At 40.1% G+C, this 23,338-nt stretch overlaps 1 protein-coding gene across 1 annotated transcript in view; it reads right to left on the bottom strand.

The window, feature by feature from the left end:
• Positions 1-191: 191 nt before the first annotated feature.
• SLC6A16 (solute carrier family 6 member 16) overlaps positions 192-23,338 on the bottom strand; it is a 43,000-nt gene continuing 19,853 nt past the window's right edge. The window contains exons 9-13 of the mRNA XM_027515170.1: positions 4,191-4,377; positions 3,649-3,850; positions 3,348-3,507; positions 1,249-1,411; positions 192-1,038 (exon numbers count right to left, since the gene is read on the bottom strand). Coding sequence (XP_027370971.1) covers positions 778-1,038; positions 1,249-1,411; positions 3,348-3,507; positions 3,649-3,850; positions 4,191-4,377 — 973 coding nt within the window. The 3' untranslated portion in view covers positions 192-777. The remainder of the gene's footprint in view (positions 1,039-1,248; positions 1,412-3,347; positions 3,508-3,648; positions 3,851-4,190; positions 4,378-23,338) is intronic.

The raw sequence follows: 23,338 nt of genomic DNA, 5'->3' as shown, positions 1-23,338 counted from the left end.
TCTTACCAAACAGATATGGGACCCTGATGGGCTCAGCAATACAATTTGGTAGTTCCCCAAGCTGGTTGTGTGTCAATTCACAGATACACAGTCCACAACAGTCCTGGAATCTATTGAAAATTAATTTTTAGACGAATGATAGGGTTACCACTTCCCATCAGCAAGTGTATTAATATCCTTTACATCTTTATTGAAGTCACCATTTCCTGGGTTTCTTCTGGCTCAAGGTCAATCCTTGGATAAAACAAGTCGAATAATCTAGCATTTAATTTACCATGGCAAGGAAAGGCAGGAACTCAGGGCTGGACATTTGGCTCTCAAAAGAATGGAAGCCTCATGAGAGGAAGACTGAACATCTGAGATATTTATAGAAGAAGAAAAAAAAAAATCTTCTCACACCCAGTGCTTAGAACCCAGTGGACTAATTTATTGACCAACAGCATTATTCCTCCAGATTCATTCCAGAAACTGGGTAAACCAGTTGAGAAGCAGGTTCTGTAGGCATCACCAATGGCATATAAAATGGTAAGTGTATATACTCAGGCAGGGATGGGGAAAACACAATGAAAGTAGTGACCAGGGAGGATGTGGTCTAGGAGACGAACTGCAAAGCCAGGCTCCATGAGCTCCCCCACCCCGCCCAAAAATGTCCCTATCCTTGGGAATAAAAGCAGCTCTGGGTCTAGAGACAAAGACAGTTGCAATTTGATATTGACTTGCCTATTAAGAGCTGCTTTGAGGGATATATGATGTCAGGCCAAATAAATAGTTAGGAAGTCACACTACAGGTTGATCAGCAATTTCAATATCACCTTGGAGGATTTCTTCGTTTTCGACCTCTTTAATGGGTGTCAGTTGGAAACTTAGGGGTAAGGACTTGGAGGATATCACAGGCTTGTCCCAGCTGGTGGAGTTGAAGGGAATCCCATGAGTGAAGCAATATACAAAGTATATAGGGATGGGAAGGATGACAATGAGTAAAAGGGCGAACAATGTGAACAGCCCCCAGGATGGGTATTGTCGAACAATTTCTTTTGACTGTGGAGAGATGGGAAAGGGGTTCAGAATGTAGAAGTTCCCAGAACAGGAAAGACTGGGGAAGGGGAAGGTCAGAGGAGAACCAGGACAGAGGACTAAGGGTTTTCAGGGAGTCGGAGAATGAGATGATAGTCTTTAGACCAAGAGTGGATTGAAAAATCTAGCCCCCCACTCCCTATGAAGGTCAGGGGTCTGAGGAGGGTGACTTACAGTGCTTGAGTCCCAGGCCAAATAGGTGATATTCTTCAGAGATAGTTGAAATACAGTGGTCACAGACAGGGCTAGCAGTACAACTGGAATTAGATAGGACCACAGCCAACGAATGATGGAGTACATTGGATGGCCCCACAGGTTAGCCATGTCTGCAAAGAAACTGAGAGGAAGGGCCACAGGACTGTAGAAGGGCCTTACAGTTGGGCCTTACCCAGTCTTGGAGGACAAGATCAGCCAGACCTTAGCCCCCACTTCAGCTCAAGCCTCATCCTCTATCTTCTTCTCAGTCAGTCTTCTATCCCTACTCAAGAAAAAATTCCAAACATTCCTCTACTGCTCCAAAACATTTCATGGATATCAGTGCCCTCAGGATAAAGGCCAAGTCCCTTTCATTCACTGTGAATATGAGAGTGTCTATGACATACCAGGGATTCTTCTAGTTGCTGGGTATCCATAGTGAACAACACAGACTCTAAAAGAGTAACATTTGGCCCTCCTTCAGCTTTTCTTCCCTGGAGAAGGAAATGGCAATCCACTCCAGTACTATTGCCTGGAAAATCCCATGGACAAAGGAGCCTGGTAGGCTGCAGTCTATGGGGTCGCAAGCTTTTCTTAGCTTCTTCCAGCCAATATATTCAGCCTCCTTTACTGCATGTTCTCAATCTCAATGAATACACAAATGGGGTCCTTTGGTCTAGAGTGCCCTTCTCTCTCCCTCTTTGTCTGCATATTCATCTGTCCAGACTAAGCTCAACCATCCTCTCGCCTAGGATGCTTTCCCCGACTCTCCAGATGCCTCTAAATGTCCCAGGCTACCTCTACTATAGGCTTTCCTTCTTGTACTGGGATTGTCTGCTCATACATGTCTTCCTCCTTGGACTCTGCCCTCTTTGAGAGGAGGAGCTTATTCCATTCATTTGTACCCCAGTACCACAAGACTTTCTTGACACAAAGAAAGACTCAAGATACATGTGAGTGAGTTAATGAATGAGTAAACTGACTCCAAGAACCACTGTTAGCTGAAAACCCTGCCACCTGAAACTTCTACCCTTAAATTATACCACTTAGATGACTACACATCTGCCTGTTTAAAAATTGGGCCTGGGAGTTGTTTGTATTCCTTGTATTTTATTTGGATTTTCCCACTCTTCCTTCCACAGTTATGCTTGATGTTCCTGATTATCCTGTTCCCTCTTCCTTAGTAGCTTTTCCTTGCAGAATTAGACCACATCTCTCAATCTACACCTCTCCCACCTTAGCCCGAGCCATTCAATAGCTCCCATTTGGAATATTACAATAGCTCCTAACTGCTCTCTTTGCTTCACTCTTGATTCCTCATAGTCTATTCACCATACAACAATCAATCATAGGTATCTTTTTGAAAAAACAAACCTGATAATGTCAATCCCCTTCTCAAAACCCTTCCATACCTCCTCTCTCATTCTACATAAAAAACTAAGTCCTGCCATAGCTAAAAAGTCCTACATCATCTCCCATTACCTCTCTGGTGTCAGCTCGTAACATTCTATTCTAATCTCTGATTTCCTCATTGCTCAAAAACTTCAGGAATGATGCTTCCTCTTGCTTTGGTACTTACTGTTTTCTCTACTTGGAATGCTCTCTCAAAATTTTTTCATGGTTCCTCCTCTCATTTCATTCAGGAGTCTGCTCAAATGTCACCTTACCAGAGAGGCCTTCCCTGTGATCCTATCAAAGTTATTAATAGCACATACTCCCACTCTTGATCATCTTATCTCACTTTTTTATTTTTCTCCTGTCAGTTATCACCTCTTGACATTTGTATTTGTTCATTTGGTTATTATTATGAATCTCTACCACTAGAATGTAAACTCCCTGGGGACAGGGAGTTTTACTCAATGCTTGTTTTACTCAATGCTCTGTCCTTGATTACTGAAACAGTTCCCAGCACATATTAAGCACCCCAGAAATATGTTAAATGAATGAATGAATAAAAGGTTTCTCAGAAGGCCCTGGAGTTGCCTGAAGTTAAGGGTCCCTATGTCACTGTTGTCAAGTGAAAATAGAGGCAGGCAATAAGAAAGGGGTCAACCTTCCCTATAGACCCAAGCTATCACCTGCTAGCCTCTCTGGCCCATTTCACAGCCAAGTTTTCAAATATGATGACGATGATTATAGGGAGGATTGTCCAGTAGTCAGTCAGCAGTCTGATGTAGTAGCTGCCTGAAGGTCGAGTGAAGAAGAGGCCACACAGGAACATGATCATTAAGACAACCACTGGAGGGAACATTGGATTTAGATCAAGGTCAGAGGTCTGGCTGGGTAACAAGGGCTAGGCAGAGGTGATAGACTAGGGCTGGATAAGAATCTGAATGAAGTCAGGGTCATTGATGGGTATACACATGTAGGTCAGAGTACCTGTAAACAGCTTTGTATATTTCTGGACAGAAATAAAGATGTCTTGGAGAGAGGTAATGATGCTGTCCATGATCCCTATCATGGTGGACATCTCCAGATTCAGCAACATTAGGAAGAACAGGAAGGACCAGAAGACAGACCCAGGAATGAAAGACATGGCTTCAACGAAGGCCAGGAAAGCAAAGTTTGTGCTCTCCTTAATCTGTGAAGGGGAGAAAGGGCAGGAGTTAAAGTGTCCTTGAATTTAACAAAAACAACAAAAAGTACAGAGATATATCCTATCTTTCCTGAAAATGTTCTTAAAACCCCTGTGTCACTGAGAAAACCAGATTTCCAAGCTGACCCTCTGACATGGAAAACCAATCCCACCTAGTATTACTCATAGAAGGGCATTCTGCAAACTATAGTTCTTTGCATTACCAAGGTTGCAGCTTATCCTGGTGCTTCTGGGATTTTTTTTCTGGTGCCAACAAAAGCTGAAATTTCTGTTTTACAAAAGGTTTTGAAGGAACTCTAGGACTCATTCACCTATTTTTACTGACCTTCAAAAACTGCTCCTCTAAGTTGCACTCAGGCACATGGCTGAGGACCTCCTTCTTGATGGGGTTGGAGAGGCTGTTGAACCAGGATGTGAAGATGGAGGTTGGGTTGCCAATCAGATTTTGAGGTGGCTGGGCCTCAGGAGGCAGTATCCCCATGTTTACCAGATTCAAAAGTGTTTCAGTATTCCTGAGGATAAGGAGTTGAATCACATAGAATCATTTTGCTTCTTAGAAAATGATCTGCTTTTCCCTTATCTTCCAGATAAGAAAGGACATCATGTTACTGATCTGGGTAAGGTAGAGCATAAGATTAAATCTAGAAGCCATCCACCTTCAAAGTCATGAATTGTTATGAGCCTGGATAATTTATGACCCTAAGGGGATGGGGCAGGAGAAGCCTTTCCTATAGTCTTCTTGAGTCTTATAGAGTTCTTGGAAACTCTGAGTCTCTGCTCTAATGATGGGGTCTCTTATTCACTCCCTACCTCTTATTCACGCCCTACCTCTTTCTTAGACTAACAGGTGGAAGTCAACCTTCTAAGCTTTGTATAACTGAATATCAGGGAGCATTTACTTAAGTGTACCATATGCATAACAGTCCCATGAAGTTGTACTATGCTGTGAGAAACTTCTTGCACTTTTTGATCTGGGTCCTGCTCTTTATTTTATCCCATGACCTTCTGCAGATCTACTCAGCTCACACTTAACTTCTTACAGTTTCAGGGCATGCGATGCTCTCTCATGCTCAAGACCAACCCAACTCCCACCATCATTCTTCACTTGGGCTAATTCCTATAAATCCTTAAAACTTCAGCTCATTGCTCTATAATAACTTCAATGGAAGGTTTGCTGATAATAGCAAAATGCAAGTGGCAGAGATCAAACCAGTCAATCCTCAAGGAAATCAACCCTGAATATTCACTGGAAGGACTGATGCTGAAGCTGAAGCTTCAATACTTGGGCCACCTGATATGAAGAGCTGACTCACTGGAAAAGACCCTGATACTGGGAAAGATTGAAGGCAAGAGGAGAAGGGTAGGACAGAGGATGAGATGGTTGGATGGCATCACCGACTCAGTAGACATGAGTTTGAGCAAACTCCGAAAGATGGTGCTGGATAGGGAAGCCTGGCATGCTGTAGTCCATGGAGTTGCAAAGAGTCAGACATGACTTAGAGACTGAACAGCAACAATAAAGCGGCATTTCTAATCACGTTTTAGAAAATAAAATACTATGTGCTCTTCTGGTAATAGGCAAGTTAAATATTTGAACCAAACTTCTCACTGGAAATAATTTAAAAGACTCAAAGATATTTTTAAATCTTGAAAAATAAAAATACTGACAAGATAATAAGGAATTACAGTATTGGACAAAAATCAGAGTACAAACAAAAGCAGTGGGGAAAGAAGACTTGCAAAGCAATTTTGCCTTGAAGGGTATGTCAAATACATCAAACTATACCTGAAGTGTCCAGGCATAGTTTGATGTAAAAGCACCAGAGCATGCCCAAAGTAAGGATCAGAACAGAAGGTCTTCCCCTAAATCTGGCATTTCAAAGGGTTGCACCTTCAATAATAAAAAATGAACCAGAAGCTTGCACCCAATTGTTCCACACCACGGGGAACACAAGGAGGGCTGCTTCAGAAAAGGGCAAAACAAGGGCAAATTTTTAAGGATCCTGAATGTCATAACCACAGCCAGCCCTAGTTTAAACTTGGAGCCCAAATATTTGAGCCCGGTTGTCACAAAAACTCAAGTTGGAGTCTTTCTAATGTCCCTATGTATCAAGTAAAAGCAAAAGTCCTATCTGGATGAATATACCCTCTTCTTAGGCCTTAAAGAATTCTTACAAATAATAGTCAAATAAATAGGACATGGAGAGAACCACACACATAAAAACAAGACATCATGAGAAATAACACAATAAAAATATCCCTAAAGTTACTACAAATATTAGAATTACAAAAAAATATAATACAACTAAGTTTACTATGCTTAAATAATAAAAGACAAGCTTGGAGATATTTGCAGGAGACAAGAAACTATAAGTCAACCATAACGATTTTTAAAAATGAAACAGAACCTCTTGAAATAAAAAGTAACTGAGATTTAAAAGTCAGTATGGATAATTCTAATTTCACAATTAGGCACAGGGGCACAACTTATCCTCCCACTTTAAACAACTATACAGCTGGACAAAATGTATAAAACAACTGTTTTTAGACATTAGATAACAGGCAATACAGAACTGTGATCCCTGCTGCTGCTGCTGCTGCTGCTGCTGCTGCTAAGTCACTTCAGTCATGTCCAACTCTGTGCGACCCCAGAGACAGCAGCCCACCAGGCTCCCCCGTCCCTGGGATTCTCCAGGCAATAACATTGGAGTGGGTTGCCATTTCCTTCTCCAGTGCATGAAAGTGAAAAACGAAAGTGAAGTTGCTCAGTCGTGTCAGACTCTTAGCGACGCCATGGACTGCAGCCTACCAGGCTCTGCCACCCATGGGGTTTGCCAGGCAAGAGTACTGGAGTGAGGTGCCATTGCCTTCTCCGTGATTCCTGAGAAAAGGAAAACAAATGAGGTGCACCATGTAATTATCCTGGTTTTCTGCCTGAAAGCACATTCTAATCTGCAGAGCAGAAAAGATCACAAGTAAACCATGGCAGTCTCACTGAGTTGGGGAGACAAAGAAGGAGTTCAGGGAGGCCAAAGAAGTTGAAGTTCCAGGGAAGAATTCTGGAGGAAATGTAGTTATGAAGAAAAAGAGTTCTAGAAATTTGCATCCAGTCTGTTGAGTGTGTGCTGAATTTTAAGATTCACACATACAGGATGAAAATCTGCAAGGCTATATATAAAGAATAACTCAGTTCAGTTCAGTCGCTCTGACTCTTTGCGACCCCATGAATTGCAGCACGCCAGGCCTCCCTGTCCATCACCAACTCCCAGAGTTCACTCAAACTCACGTGCATCGAGTCGATGATGCCATCCAGCCATCTCATCCTCTGTCGTCCCCTTTTCCTCCTGCCCCCAACCCCTCCCAGCATCAGAGTATTTTCCAATGAGTCAACTCTTCGCATGAGGTGGCCAAAGTACTGGAGTTTCAGCTTTAGCATCATTCCTTCCAAAGAACACCCAGGGCTGATCTCCTGTAGAAACAATAACTGGAAAACATCCAATCTGAATGGGGTATTTGGCAGACAGTCCAGGAGGGCCATGCCTTCCAAATGGGACTGAGGGACTCCTGGAGGAAAGAGGGCTCTAGACGCACCCTACTGAAGCTTAAAATCAAAACTCAAAAGTATCAAACTGTAATTACTTGCTAGAACAAAGCTCAATCAATACTCATTCAAGGAAGGCAACAAAAAGTCAGACACTCAAAAATACAGAATTCACAAAGTCCAATCTCCAGTCAAAAATTAGTAAACAAATGAAGAAAGAGAAAAATGTGACCTTGATCAGTATAAAAACCAGTAAATAAAACAGTCACAAAATAGAGCAATAAATGACAGATGAAGGACTTAACAGTCAGGGATATTAAAATATCTATTTAAAAAAAAAAACAATGTTAAAGTATTTTTTAAAAATATGAACCTAACAAGTAGAGAAATGGAAGACAGAAAAAAGAACCAGGGGAGACTTCCCTGGTGGTACAGAGTATAAGAATCCACCTGCCAATGCCGGGGACACAGTTTCAAGCTCTGATCCGGGACGATCCCACATGCCATAGAACAACTAAGCCCGTGTGCCGCCACCACTGAGCTTGTGCTCTACAGCCTGTGCTCCACAACAAGAGAAGCCACCAAAATGAGAAGCCCACACACCACAGATAGAGAGCAGCCCCCACATGCCACAACTAGAGAAAAGCCCATTCAGCAACAAAGACCTATCAGAGCCAAAAATAAAAATAAATAAATGCTTCAAATTAGTTTTTAAAAAATAACACTTGATGAAACAAAAAGAGCCCCACAATATACTAGATAAATTGAAGTATAATTAAGAATCTTCCCACAAAGAAAATTCTAGGCCCAAATGGCTCACTGGCATATTCTGTCAAATAATTTGAATCAGAAATAATAATATTACAGAGATTCTTTTGGAAACCAGAAAAGGAGGAGCTATTTCCCAGGTTGTTTTATGAAGCCAGTATTACCTTGATAGTAAAACCATGCAAGGACACTAGAAGAATATCGCACATCAACCTAGATTCAACATCCTTAACAAAAGTCAACAGACTTAATCCAGCTATAGATAAAAATATAATACACCATGATCAAGTGGAGTTTATTTCAGGAATGCAAGAATGTTTAAACATTCAAAAATCAACCAATATCATGGATCACACTAAAAATACAGAAGAAATAAACAATCAACTCAGTAGTTGTAGAGTAACTGTATAACAAAATTCCAGCATTCATTTATGTAAAAAATTGCACAAAACAAGGAATATAAGGGAACTTGCTTAACCTAATTAAAGACATCTGGGGAGGAAATCCTGCAAATAATATGGTACATACTAGTGATTCACTGCTTTCCCCTGAAAATGGCAAAATGCGTGAATGTCCATTCTCACTCTTTCTATCCTCTACTGGAGATTCTAGTCAGTGAAATAAAGCAAGTAAAATAATTTTGTTAGAGGTTAGAAAGGAACAAGTAAAAGTCTTCATATGCAGATATGTGATTGTGTATATATAAAAACCTAAAGCTACAAAAATAAGTGAATTTATCAAGGCCAATACCCATAAATTAGTTATATTCCAATATACTAAGAGTGAACAATTAAATGATTAAAATTTCAGAATATTATTTACAATAGAACATAAAACACAAAATCATTATAGAAAAACTTTACAAAATATTATAAGACATGCCATATATTGAAATTTACAGAATACTACTGAAAGAAATTAAAGAACATATAGGTATATACCATGTTCTTAAACAAGAAGACAAAATTTTGTTAATTATTCGTTCTTCCCAAAATGATCCATAGATTCAACGCAATCTCAACAGCACAGCATAACTCTTTTTGTAAAAAAAAAAAAAAAATTGACAACCTATTTCTAAAACTTACATGGGGGACGTGGCCAAGAGGGTGGAGTACAAAGACCCTGAGCTCACCTCCTCCCACAGGCACACCAAAACTAAAATTATTTACAAGGCAATTATTGATATGAACAACAAGAAGATTAGTAGAAAAAAATCTTCTACAACTAAAGATATAAAGAAGGAAATACAATAAGATGGGTAGGAGGAGTGGAGACAAGGTACAAGCAAGACCCCAGGGCAGGTGACTCACAAGTGTGAGGATAATTACAATTGTAGAGGTTCTCCCCAGGGAGCAAGGGGTACAAGCCTCTCATGGGGCTCTCCATCCCCTAGGTTCTGTACTGGGAAGATGAGACCCCAGAATCTTTGGCTTTGAAGGTCAGTGGGGCTTATTTCAGGAGAGTCAGGGCTATGGGAAATAGAGATTCTACTGTTAAACGGTGCACACAAAATCTCATACACTCCAGGACTCAGGGCAGAAGCAGTAATTTGAAAAAAGCTTGAGTCAGACTCACTTGCTGAGGGAGGAACCAAGATGGCGGAGGAGTAGGACGGGGAGAACACTTTCTCCCCCACAAATTCATCAAAAGAGCATTTAAACATCGAGTAAATTCCACAAAACAACTTCTGAATGCCAACAGAGGACATCAGGCACCCAGAAAAGCAACCCAACTCTTCGAAAGGAGGACCTCATCAAATGCCTCCATACCGACACTGAAACCAAGCACCACACAAGGGCCAATGAGTTCCAGGGCAAGACATACCAAGCAAATTCTCCAGCAACAAAGGAGCACAGCCCTGAGCTTCAAGATACAAGCTGCCCAAAGTCACCCCAAAACCATAGACATCTCATAACTCATTACTGGACATTTCATTGCACTCCAGAGAGAAGAAATACAGTTCCACCCACAAGAACACCGACACAAGCTTCCCTAACCAGGAAACCTTGACAAGCCACCTGTACAAACCCACACACAGCGAGGAAAAGCCACAATAAAGAGAACTCCACAAACTGCCAGAATACAGAAAGGACACCCCAAAATCAGCAATTTAAACAAGATGAAGAGACAGAGGAATACCCAGCAGATAAAGGAACAGGATAAATGCCCACCAAACCAAACAAAAGAGGAAGAGATAGGGAATCTACCTGATAAAGAATTCCGAATAATGATAGTGAAATTGATCCAAAATCTTGAAATTAAAATGGAATCACAGATAAATAGCCTGGAGACAAGGATTGAGAAGATGCAAGAAAGGTTTAACAAGGACCTAGAAGAAATAAAAAAGAGTCAATATATAATGAATAATGCAATAAATGAAATTAAAAACACTCTGGAGGCAACAAATAGTAGAATAACAGAGGCAGAAGATAGGATTAGTGAATTAGAAGATAGAATGGTAGAAATAAATGAATCAGAGAGGATAAAAGAAAAACGAATTAAAAGAAATGAGGACAATCTCAGAGACCTCCAGGACAATATTAAATGCTACAACATTTGAATCATAGGGGTTCCAGAAGAAGAAGACAAAAAGAAAGACCATGAGAAAATACTTGAGGATATAATAGTTGAAAACTTCCCTAAAATGGGGAAGGAAATAATCACCCAAGTGCAAGAAACCCAGAGAGTCCCAAACAGGATAAACCCAAGGCGAAACACCTCAAGACACATATTAATCAAATTAACAAAGATCAAACACAAAGAACAAATATTAAAAGCAGCAAGTGAAAAACAAATAACACACAAGGAAATTCCCAAAAGGATAACAGCTGATCTTTCAATAGAAACTCTTCAAGCCAGGAGGGAATGGCAAGACATACTTAAAATGATGAAAGAAAATAACCTACAGCCCAGATTATTGTACCCAGCAAGGATTTCATTCAAGTATGAAGGAGAAATCAAAAGCTTTTCAGACAAGCAAAAGCTGAGAGAATTCTGCACCACCAACCCAGCTCTCCAACAAATACTAAAGGATATTCTCTAGACAGGAAACACAAAAACAGTGTATAAGTTTGAACCCAAAACAATAAAGTAAATGGCAACGGGATCATACTTATCAGTAATTACCTTAAACGTAAATGGGTTGAATGCCCCAACCAGACTCACTTGCTGATCTTGGAGAGCCTCCCAGAGAGGAGGAAGACAAATGGGACTCATCCTGGGGACAAAGACACTGGTAGTAGCCATTTTGGGGAACTCATTCTAACACGAGGACAGTGGAGCTGGCAAGTGCCATTTTGGAAATGTACCTCTAGCTTATTAGTCCCAGGACCCAGATCTACCCACCAGTCAGTTGGCACCAGTCCTGGGATGCCTCAGGCCAACCAGGTAGCTTGATGGAGACCCAGTCCGAACCACTAGAGGGCCCAGGATTCAACCCCACCCACCAGAGGACAGACAACATACTGGAATCTTTTATGACCAAACACTATGCAACTAAAAATCAACTACAAGGAAAAAACTGCAAAAATTAAAAAAAAAAAAACCCACAAACACACGAAGGCTACACAATATGCTACTAAACACGGAAAGAAATCAAAGAGGAAATTTTAAAATACCAGGAGATAAATGAAAATTAAGACACCACAATCCACAACCAGTGACAAAAGAGGCAAGAGTACACAATGGGGAAAAGACCACCTCTTCAATAAATGGTGTTGGGAGAACTGGATAGTTACAAGCAAAAGAATCAAACTGAATGACTTTTTCACACCACATACAAAAATAAACTAAAAATAGATTAAAGACTTAAACATAAAGACCTGAAATCAGAAAACAGCTAGAAGAAAACTTAGTATACTTTTTGACATCAGTCTTAAGAATGTATTTTCTCAGGCAACAGAACAAAAGCAAAAATAAACAAATGGGACCAAATTAAACTTAAAAGCTTATGCACAGTGAAGGAAACTATTAATAAAACAAAAAAGGCCACCTATTGTATGGGAAAAGATATTTGCAAATGATATACTAGCAGGGGGCTAAAATCCAAAATATACAGAGAACACATACAACTCAACGTAAAAACAACCCAATTAGAAAATGGGCAGAGGACTGAGTAGACATTTTTCCAGAGAAGACAAACAGATGGACAACAGGCTCATGAAAAGATGCTCAAGATCACTAATTATTAAAGAAATGCAAATCAAGACTACAGCAAGATATCACCCAACACCTGTCAGAACAGCTATTATCAAAAAACAACAATAAAAAGTGTGCTGAGGAAGTGGAGAAAAGGGAACCCTTATACATTGTTGGTGCAATGTAAACTGCTACAGCCACTCTGGAAAACAGTATTGAAATTCCTCAATAAATTAAAATAGAACTACCATATGATCCAGCAATTCTACTCCTGGGTATTTACCCAAGAAAATTAAAACACTAATTTGAAAAGATATATGCACCCCATGTTCATTATTACTTACAATAGCCAAGATATGAACTCAACCTAAATGTCCTAATAGATGAATGGATAATAGGTAAAACTGAATCTCTTTGCTGTACACTTGAAACTAACACAACATTGTTAATCAAGTATGCTCCAATATAAAATAAAAAAAATTTTTTAATTGATGAATGGATAAAGAAGATATATATATATATATATATATATATATATACATACACACACACACATACACAAACCAAGCTTCCCAGGTGGCCCTGCTGCTGCTGCTGCTAAGTCACTTCAGTCGTGTCCGACTCTGTGCGACCCCATAGACGGCAGCCCACCAGGCTGCCCCGTCCCCGGGATTCTCCAGGCAAGAACACTGGAGTGGGTTGCCATTTCCTTCTCCAACGCAGGAAAGTGAAAAGTGAAAGGGAAGTCGCTCAGTCGTGTCCGACTCTTCGCGACCCCATGGACTGCAGCCCACCAGGCTCCTCCGTCCATGGGATTTTCCAGGCAAGAGTGCTGGAGTGGGGTGCCATTGCCTTCTCCGCCAGGGGGCGCTAGTGGTTAAAAAAACAAAAAACAAAAAACACACCTGCCTGACAACGCAGATGTAAGAGACTCAGGTTCAATCCCTGGGTCTCGAAGATCCCCTGCAGAAGGAAATGGCAACCTACTCCAGTATTCTAGCAGGGATAGTTCCATGGACAGCCTGGCGGTCTATAGTCCACAGGGTCGCAAAGAGTTGGACACGACTGAGTGACTGAACAACAACTATATATATATATATATATGTAAAATGAAATATTTACTCAGTCACAAAAAATAAGGAAATCTTGCCATTTGCAACAATACAAATGGATCTAGAGGATATTATGCTAAGTGAAATAAATCATACAGAGAAAGACAAATGTTGTATGAAATCACTCATACACGGAATTTAAAAAACAAATGACTGCACATAACTAACAGAAACAGAGTCATAGATACAATCATAGTTATAGAGAACAAACAGATGGTTGCTAGAAGGGAGGTGTTAAGGCAGGAGAGAAATTGGTGAGGGAGATTAAGTTACAAAATAAATGAGTCATAGGTATAAACTGTACCATGTGGAGAATACTGCCAATATTTATGTAATATCTTTGTATGGTGACAGATGATATCTAGACTTACATTTTGAAATGTAGAGAAATAGTGAATTACTGTGTTATGTGCCAAGAATGAACACAGTGTTGTAGGTCAATTATACATCAAAAAGAAAGAAACTCATAGAAAAAGAGATGAGATGTGTGGTTACCAGATGCATCGGGGCAGGGGGCAGGAGGAAGTGGATGAAGACAGTCAAAAGGTACAAACTTCCAGTTATAAGATAAGTAAGTACTAGGATGGACTGAATCGGAGGTAAGTTGGTGAACTTAAATATAGATCAATAGTGTTATACAATCTGAGGAGCAGGAAACCATATTTTAGAACATAGTGAACAGAGCCTCAGGGGCTTACAGGATGTAACAGAGTTTAACATACATACACGTAGTTTAGAGTTCAAAAAGGAGGAGAGAATGAGGCAGAAAAAATATTTAAAGAGAGAATGATGGTTAAGTTCTCAAAGTTGGTGAAAAATACACATTTACAAAGTTACAAAGCTTAGCCAATTCCAAGTAGGATGAACATTTTTTGAATGTCTTCTCATCAGAAATGACAGAGTTCAGATGTACATTCTACCCTACTTTTATCTGATGCAACTGAAAGTCCTGTACACGAAAGGACTCTGAAAAGTAAGTGGTAGCGACAGGCAGCTCAGAGAAGGAAAGCCAAATTCAAAGTACCACTGTATTAGCAGTGAATTTACAATGATTTTTCCCAATAACATCTCCTGACCTGGACTCAAAAGTAGCCTGAAACCAAGAACTATCTATCGAGTATGGACATAATTCCAAGAGAAAAGTCTGATATTTCTGGCCCAAGGAATAGAGGCCTCAAATTTCAGAGAGAACAAGAGAAATCCCCTAATTTTTCTTGTTCTTTTCTGTTTTATCAAACATGTCAGACAATCCTGCAGCGACAGAGGTGGCTGGACGAGCACCTATACATCTGAGATGGAAATCCTCCTCTGACCAAATAAACTGTGGTTCCAAGTACACGCATAAGGGAGGAAAATCCATGTTACTTTAAATATTTTTTCTATTGTCTCAATATGTAGCCCTGGAGGCAGATGGAGTTGATGAAATGAGTAGCAGAGCAGGGAAACTAAAGCTCTAGTTTTCTAGGCAGAAAGCCAAGTAGCAGGGCTTCTTAAGAACTGGAAAGTGTTGGGGAGACTTCAGATAAGAAGGAGCTGAAGAAGGCGACCCCATAAAATGTTATATGAAATTCTTGGTAGCACAGGGTTATATCTGACCCTGAACAGCATTCCAAAGACTGGGACAACTAGAAAATAAGGTATATCACTGCCCAGCTTCCAAACTATTAGTGGCACACAACTAAATGGATCCAAACAGCACTGAAATTAAAAACTGAACTGACATTGGAACCACAGCCCACAGAAGATGGGAAGAAACTTACAACATAAATCTAGCCAGGGCAGTTCTCTCATAAAACTGTAAAAAAAAAAAAAATTCTCCAAAGAAAATGGATACAGTCTCATATATGTTTAAAATAACTATATACAACACAAAATTACTTGATGTATAAAGAATCAGGAAAATCTCAATATGCCACAAGGAAAAACATAATCAACACATAACAACCCCAAAATGACATAGAAGTTTTTACTATCAGACTTTAAAGCAATTATTATAATCATACTCTGAGAAGTCAGAGTGAACACTCTTGAAACAAGTAGAAAGACAGACTATCAGCAGACAAAAGATACAAGAAAAATACTAAGTGGAAAATTTTATAACTGAAAAATACAATAACAGAAAATTCACTTGACTGGCTAAATAACAGAATGAAGATGACAGAAGAAATAGTCAGTGGCCTGGCTGAAAAAGTTCCCTGAAACTTTGGAATTTGGTCAAAGTCATAAAACTTTAGATTCAAGAATCTCAATGAAACTTAAACAGGAGTTGATAAACCTGAAAAACCTATGCCTAGACACATCAAAATCAAACAAATGAAAACTAAACATGAAAAAATCTGGAATATATGGATTTGTGTATGCAGTTTGCTGTATACCTGAAACTAGCAACACTGTATATCAACTATACTTCAGTTTTTTACAATTGTTTTTAATCTGAAAGCTGCCAAAGAAAAACAACACATTATATACAGGGGAACAACAATTTGAGTGACTGTGTTTCTCATCAGAAATGGAGACCAGAAAGAAACAGTACATTTTTTAAGTACTGAAAGAGAAGGATTGTCAACACACAATTCCTCCAAGAAACAAGTGTAAAATCCTCACTCACCTAGAGCCAGACATCCTGGAATGTGAAGTCAAGTGGGCCTTAGAAAGCATCACTATGAATAAAGCTAGTGGAGGTGATGGAATTCCAGTTGAGCTATTTCAAATCCTGAAAGATGATGCTGTGAAAGTGCTGCACTCAATATGCCAGCAAATTTGGAAAACTCAGCAGTGGCCACAGGACTGGAAAATGTCAGTTTTCATTCCAATCCCAAAGAAAGGCAATGCCAAAGATGCTCAAACTACCACACAATTGCACTCATCTCACATGCTAATAAAGTAATTCTCAAAATTCTCCAAGCCAGGCTTCAACACTTTGTGAATCTTGAACTTGCAGATGTTCAAGCTGGTTTTAGAAGAGGCAGAGGAACCAGAGATCAAATTGCCAACATCCACTGGCTCACGGAAAAAGCAAGAGGGTTCCAGAAAAACATCTACTTCTGCTTTATTGACTATGCCAAAGCCTTTGACTGTGTGGATCACAATAAACTGTGTAAAATTCTGAAAGAGGTGGGAATACCAGACCACCTGACCTGCCTCTTGAGAAACCTGTATGCAGGTCAGGAAGCAACAGTTAGAACTGGACATGGAACAACAGACTGGTTCTAAATAGGAAAAGGAGTACGTCAAGGCTGTATATTGTCACCCTGCTTATTTAACTTATATGCAGAGTACATCATGAGAAACGCTGGGCTGGAAGAAGCACAAGCTGGAATCAAGATTACCGGGAGAAATATCAATAACCTCAGATATGCAGATGACACCACCCTTATGGCAGAAAGTGAAGAGGAACTGAAAAGCCTCTTGATGAAAGTGAAAGAGAAGAGTGAAAAAGTTGGCTTAAAGCTCAACATTCAGAAAACCAAGATCATGGCATCTGGTCCCATCACTTCATGGGAAATAGATGGAGAAACAGTGGGAACAGTGTCAGACTTTATTTTTTGGGGCTCCAAAATCACTGCAGATGGTGATTGCAGCCATGAAATTAAAAGATGCTTACTCCTTGGAAGGAAAGTTATGACCAACCTAGATAGTATATTGAAAAGCAGAGATATTACTGAGAGAGTCATTTCCTAGGCAGGTTGATAGGGAGTCTAGGGGTCCCCAAAGAGAGAGGGGTACATTCTTTGGATTATATAACCTCATTATTAACACTAGCAAGCGGGTACTCTTTCTGCCCCCTTCTGATGCCTATGTCAGAAGCTTTCTCTATCTCCTTTATACTTTAATAAAACTTTACTACACAAAAGCTCTGAGCGATCAAGCCTCGTCTCTGGCCCCGGATTGAATTCTTCTCCTCCGGGGGCCAAGAATCCCGGTGTATTCGCGTGATTCAACAACAACCTTTCATTACTTTGCCAACAAAGGTCCATCTAGTCAAGGCTATGGTTTTTCCAGTGGTCATGTATGGATATGAGAGTTGGACTGTGAAGAAAGCTGAGTGCCGAAGAATTGATGCTTTTGAACTGTGGTGTTGGAGAAGACTCTTGAGAGCCCCTTGGACTGCAAGGAGATCCAACCAGTCCATTCTAAAGGAGATCAGTCCTGGATGTTCATTGCAAGGACTGATGCTGAAGCTGAAACTCCAATACTTTGGCCACCTCATGTGAAGAGTCAACTCATTGGAAAAGACTCTGATGCTGGGAGGGATTGGGGGCAGGAGGAGAAGGGGACGACAGAGGATGAGATGGTTGGATGGCATCACCGACTCGATGGACATGAGTTTGAGTGAACTCTGGGAGTTGGTGATGGACAGGGAGGCCTGGAGTGCTGCGATTCATGAGGTTGCAGAGTCTGACACGACTGAGCGACTGAATTGAACTGAAAAGGCATTATTAGATGAAAGAATCTCAAAAAATTCATTGCCAACATATCTTTAATATTAAAGAAATGCTAAAAGTTTTTCAGATGGAATGGAAATAATACTGGAGGGAAAATTCAAACTTCAGAAACTAAGGAAGAGCAACAAAAATGATATCCAGGTAAATATAGCAGGGTATTTTTCTCCTCTTAAGTTGGAGAATACGTATGTCAGTTGAAGGTAAAATGTATAACATTGTTTGATAGAATTTTCAGTGTATGTGGTACATATGACAACCATAAAACAAAGTGGGGAAGACAAAGGGTCTTATTATGATTATACAGTTTTACATGTCACTTAAAGTGTTAAAATATTAATTCTAATTAGACTGTAAAAAGTGCACATTTTTATTGGGTTGTTTGCCTTCTCATTGAGTTGAAAGATTTCTTTACATATTCCAAATAACATGTAGTTGATCCTTCAACGAAATGGGGGTTAGAGATCTCCCTGGTGGTCCAGTGATTAAGAATCCATCTGCCAATGTAGGGGACACAGGTTCAATCTCTGATCTGGGAAGATTCCACACGCTGCAGGGTATCTAAGCCCCTGTGCCGCAACTAGAGAAAGATCTATCACAGCCAAAAATAAAATAAATTTTTTTCAAAAAAGCTCATTGAAAGTTATCTATTTTTTAAAAATGGGATGTTGGGAGAGCCATCCCTCTGCACGGTTGAAAGTCCACTTTTAACTTATAGTCAGACCTCCACATCTGCAGCTCCTCAGTATCCAGTTCTGTATCCATGGATTCAGCCAATCGCAGATCATGTAGTAGTGTAGTACTATTGAAAAAACTCCACGTATAAGTGGGCCTGTGCAATTCAAACTTGCATTGTGCAAAAATCAACTGTGTACAGAATATATAAATTCCTCCAATTTTGTAACATGTACTTTCATTATCTTAATGGAATCTTTCAAAGAGAAAATGATTTTAATCCCAATGGTGTCCAATTATTAACCATAATAAGGGCTCTCCTACTAGCAGCAATGAGAACTCTATGAAGTATAGAAAAATAGCAGATATACAGAATGGCAGGCAATACCACTAGGCCTAAGGCAAATTAATAAGAAAGGAACAAATGTGAAAGAGTGATTTCTAGGATATCTTTTTAAATTCTTTAAAACTGGAAAACAAGAGTATATATAGTATCCCATCTTCTGTGTAAGAAAGAAAGTAAATAAGAAGATACACATTTTTCTACTTATTTTTACAAATACAAGAAGGATAAAGTAAAAAATAATGAGTTTTCTTCAGAGGACAGGTGAGAATAGGGTTGAAGAATTGGTTGAGAATTGGGTGAAGGTCAGTTCAGTTCAGTTCAGTCACTCAGTTGTGTCCAACTCTTTGCAACCCCGTGAATTGCAGCATGCCAGGCCTCCCTGTCCATCACCAACTCCCAGAGTCCACCCAAACCCATGTCCATCAAGTCGGTGATGCCATCCAACCATCTCATTCTCTGTCATCCCCTTCTCCTCCTGCCCTCAATCTTTCCCAGCATCAGGGTCTTTTCAAATGAGTCAGCTCTTTGCATCAGGTAGCCAAAGTACTGGAGTTTCAGCTTCAACATCAGTCCCTCCAATGAACACGTAGGACTGATCTCCTTTAGGATGGACTGGTTGGATCTCCTTGCAGTCCAAGGGGCTCTCAAGAGTCTTCTCCAACACCACAGTTCAAAAGCATCAATTCTTCAGTGCTCAGCTTTCTTTATAGTCCAACTCTCATATCCATACATGACTACTGGAAAAACCATAGGGTTGACTAGATGGACCTTAGTTGACAAAGTAATGTCTCTGCTTTTGAACATGCTATCTAGGTTGGTCATAGCTTTTCTTCCAAGGAGCAAGCGTCTTTTAATTTCATGCCTGCAGTCACCATCTGCAGTGATTTTGAAGCCCCCAAAAATAAAATCTCTCACTGTTTCCACATCTATTTGCTGTGAAGTGATGGGACAGGATGCCATGATCTTCGTTTTCTGAATGTTGAGCTTCAAACCAATTTTTTCACTCTCCTCTTTCACTTTTTTTTTTTTTCTCCTCTTTCACTTTCATCAGAGGCTCTTTGGTTCATTTTCTGCCATAAGGGTGGTGTCATCTGCATATCTGAGGTTATTGATATTTCTCCCAGCAATCTTGATTCCAGCTTGTGCTTCTTCCAGCCCAGCATTTCTCATGATGTACTCTGCATATAAGTTAAATAAGCAGGGTGACAATACACAGCCTTGACGTACTCCTTTTCCTATTTAGAACCAGTCTGTTGTTCCATGTCCAGTTCTAACTGTTGCTTCCTGACCTGCATACAGGTTTCTCAAGAGGCAGGTCAGGTGGTCTGGTATTCCCACCTCTTTCAGAATTTTACACAGTTTATTGTGATCCACACAGTCAAAGGCTTTGGCATAGTCAATAAAGCAGATGTTTTTCTGGAACCCTCTTGCTTTTTCCATGAGCCAGTGGATGTTGGCAATTTGATCTCTGGTTCCTCTGCCTCTTCTAAAACCAGCTTGAACATCTGCAAGTTCAAGATTCACAAAGTGTTGAAGCCTGGCTTGGAGAATTTTGAGCATTACTTTACTAGCGTGTGAGATGAGTGCAATTGTGTGATAGTTTGAGCATCTTTGGCATTGCCTTTCTTTGGGATTGGAATGAAAACTGACGTTTTCCAGTCCTATGGCCACTGCTGAGTTTTCCAAATTTGCTGGCATATTGAGTGCAGCACTTTCACAGCATCATCTTTCAGGACTTGAAATAGCTCAACTGGAATTCCATCACCTCCACTAGCTTTGTTCGTAGTGATGCTTTCTAAGGCCCACTTGACTTCACATTCCAGGATGTCTGGCTCTAGGTGAGTGATCACACCACCGTGATTATCTGGGACAGTGACATTTCTCTGTATCTTCTTGTATAATTTTGTCTTTGGAATCCATATTAATGTTTAATAAAATAAAATTAGGGGCCCTAAAATGTCATACAAACAGAAACAAATGAACATAACTGTATTTCAAGTGAATAACGTAACTACACTGAACTGAGGAGAAAGAACTAGCCCAAGTTAGTTTTGAACACAGCATTCTGGCCATAAAGTTCAGGATAAAGACAAGTTGTCAGTGAACACTGGAACATAGGATCAGTGTAGTGTGTGTGTGCATGCACGCTCAGTCGTGTCCTACTCTTTGCTACCCCATGGACTATAGCCCACCAGGTTCCTCTGTCCATGGGATTTCCCAGGCAAGAACACTGGAGTCGGTTGCTATTTCCTCCTCCAGAGGATCTTCCTGACCCAGGGATCAAACCCACGACTCCTGTGTCTCCTGCACTGCAGGCAGATTCTTTACCACTGAGCCATCAGGGAAGCCATATTCTAGTATCAGAATTAAGCAATGGGTGTGTGTGAGAGACAGACAGACACAGAAAAACACTGTGGAAAGCAATTTGCATTATCTAGTGAAGCAGAAGATAGATGCAGTAGATTGAAGAAACATGGTCACGATATTTAACAGCTCTTCCATCAAGAGACAAAGTCTATTTTTCCACTCCTTGAATCTGGGATGTCTTTGTGAATTCCTTTGACCAAAAAAAAGTAACAGCAGTGACAACTGGAGCAATCTCATGCTTAGGCTTCAAGACATTTTTCTGATTCCACCTTTATTCTCTGTGAGCTGCCATATGAGGAAGCCTAGGCTAGCCACAAGGTGAGGCCTCCTGGAGAGAACAGCCTTTGCTGACCCGCCAACTGTGCAAGCAGAGTGAGCCCAGCTACCACCATACACAGCAGAGCAGTGCTGCTCCAGCTGGGCCCAGCTGAATGCAGACATGTGAGTTAACCCACCCACACCCAGAAGAAGAACTTTCCAGTAAACCCACAGAATCAGAAGGAAATAATAAACCACTGCTGTTTTCAGCCACTTACTTTTGGAGTGATATGTCTCACAGTAATAGATAACTACACTCCAACAATTTCACTTATACTTATATACCCTTGAAAAATGTACACACAGGTAGTGCACTGAGGAAAATGTATAATGTTTAGAGAAACATTGTTTCAATAGCCAAAAACTAGAAAGATTGTACAAACATTCACTAGTAGTAGAATGGGTAAATAAACTGTGGTATGTTCATTTACTGGAATATTATACAGCACTAAAAAAAGCACAGACTAGAGGAAGATACATGGCACCCCACTCCAGTACTCCTGCCTGGAAAATCCCATGGATGGAGGAGCCTGGTAGGCTGCAGTCCATGGGGTCGCTGAGGGTCGGACACGACTGAGTGACTTCACTTTCACTTTTCACTTTCATGCATTGGAGAAGGAAATGGCAACCCACTCCAGTGTTCTTGCCTGGAGAATCCCAGGGACGGGGGAGCCTGGTGGGCCGCCGTCTATGGGGTCACACAGAATCGGACATGACTGAAGTGACTTAGCAGCAGCAGCAGAGGAAGATACAACAATACGGATGAATCTTTCAAGGACAGGTTGAATTAAAAAAGTAAAACACAAAAGAATACAAAGAATATGTGTATGTAAATGAACAAATTAGACTACATAAATGGATACATTAAACTACTGCTTTGTATAAATGTTCAAATTAAACTATATTGCTTAGATAAGCATACATATAAGAAAATGGAAAGAAAACAAAGAACTAATTATCATAAAAGTCTTGATAATGGGTACCTCTAGGAAGGAGGAAAGAAGTAATAATTAGAAGTCCCTCTATATGTATGCAATATACAATAAATGTTTTTTAAAATATTAAAAATACCATTACACTCCTACCAGGCTGGCAAAATTTTAAAGTTTGACCAAGCTTAATCGAGTGTTGTGCAGAAAGTGAAATACACGGAATTCTCACTATCATAAACCATGTTGAAAATCAGACAACGTATGTTAAGTCTATAGGTGTGCTAACCCTACCCAGCAATTCCATTCTTAAACATATATATTAGAGAACTCTTGCAGGTGTGCGTCTGAATATGCCCAGCCTTCTAGAAGGAAAACAGTGGCCATTTGCATGGATTAGGATTACCAGCGATAAATTCAGCTTAGGTTTGCCTCCTCTGGGAGTTCTTCTCTGAGTAGCTTAGGAGGAATGAATAGCTCTGTATTTTGTCCTCCCCATGACTTCTGCTCCTCGTTATCATGAGTTTAAGACCATATAATCAAGTATCTAATTCCCCTCCCCTTCTCCTTCCAAATCTTAAAACTCAGTGAAGGCAAGGTCTATGGTCTGATTCACCTGTCCAATCTTCATGTTATACAAGGAGTACTTTCTAAATGTTTGATGAGTGTTTTTGAAATTAATGCCTAAAGTATTAAAAATGGGGATGAATTAAAGAATAAAAATAATTTAAAAATAAAGGCTTTAGTTCTGAGAGTCCTTTTAGGGTTAAGTATGATAGACTGGGTGTTCATTGGAAGGACTGATGTTGAAGCTGAAACTCCAATACTTTGGCCACCT

Source organism: Bos indicus x Bos taurus, chromosome 18, assembly GCF_003369695.1.
Source record: "Bos indicus x Bos taurus breed Angus x Brahman F1 hybrid chromosome 18, Bos_hybrid_MaternalHap_v2.0, whole genome shotgun sequence".
Lineage (NCBI taxonomy): Eukaryota > Metazoa > Chordata > Mammalia > Artiodactyla > Bovidae > Bos > Bos indicus x Bos taurus.
The sequence above is the reverse complement of the archived record's forward strand: the minus strand, read 5'-3'. Positions and strand labels throughout refer to the sequence as shown.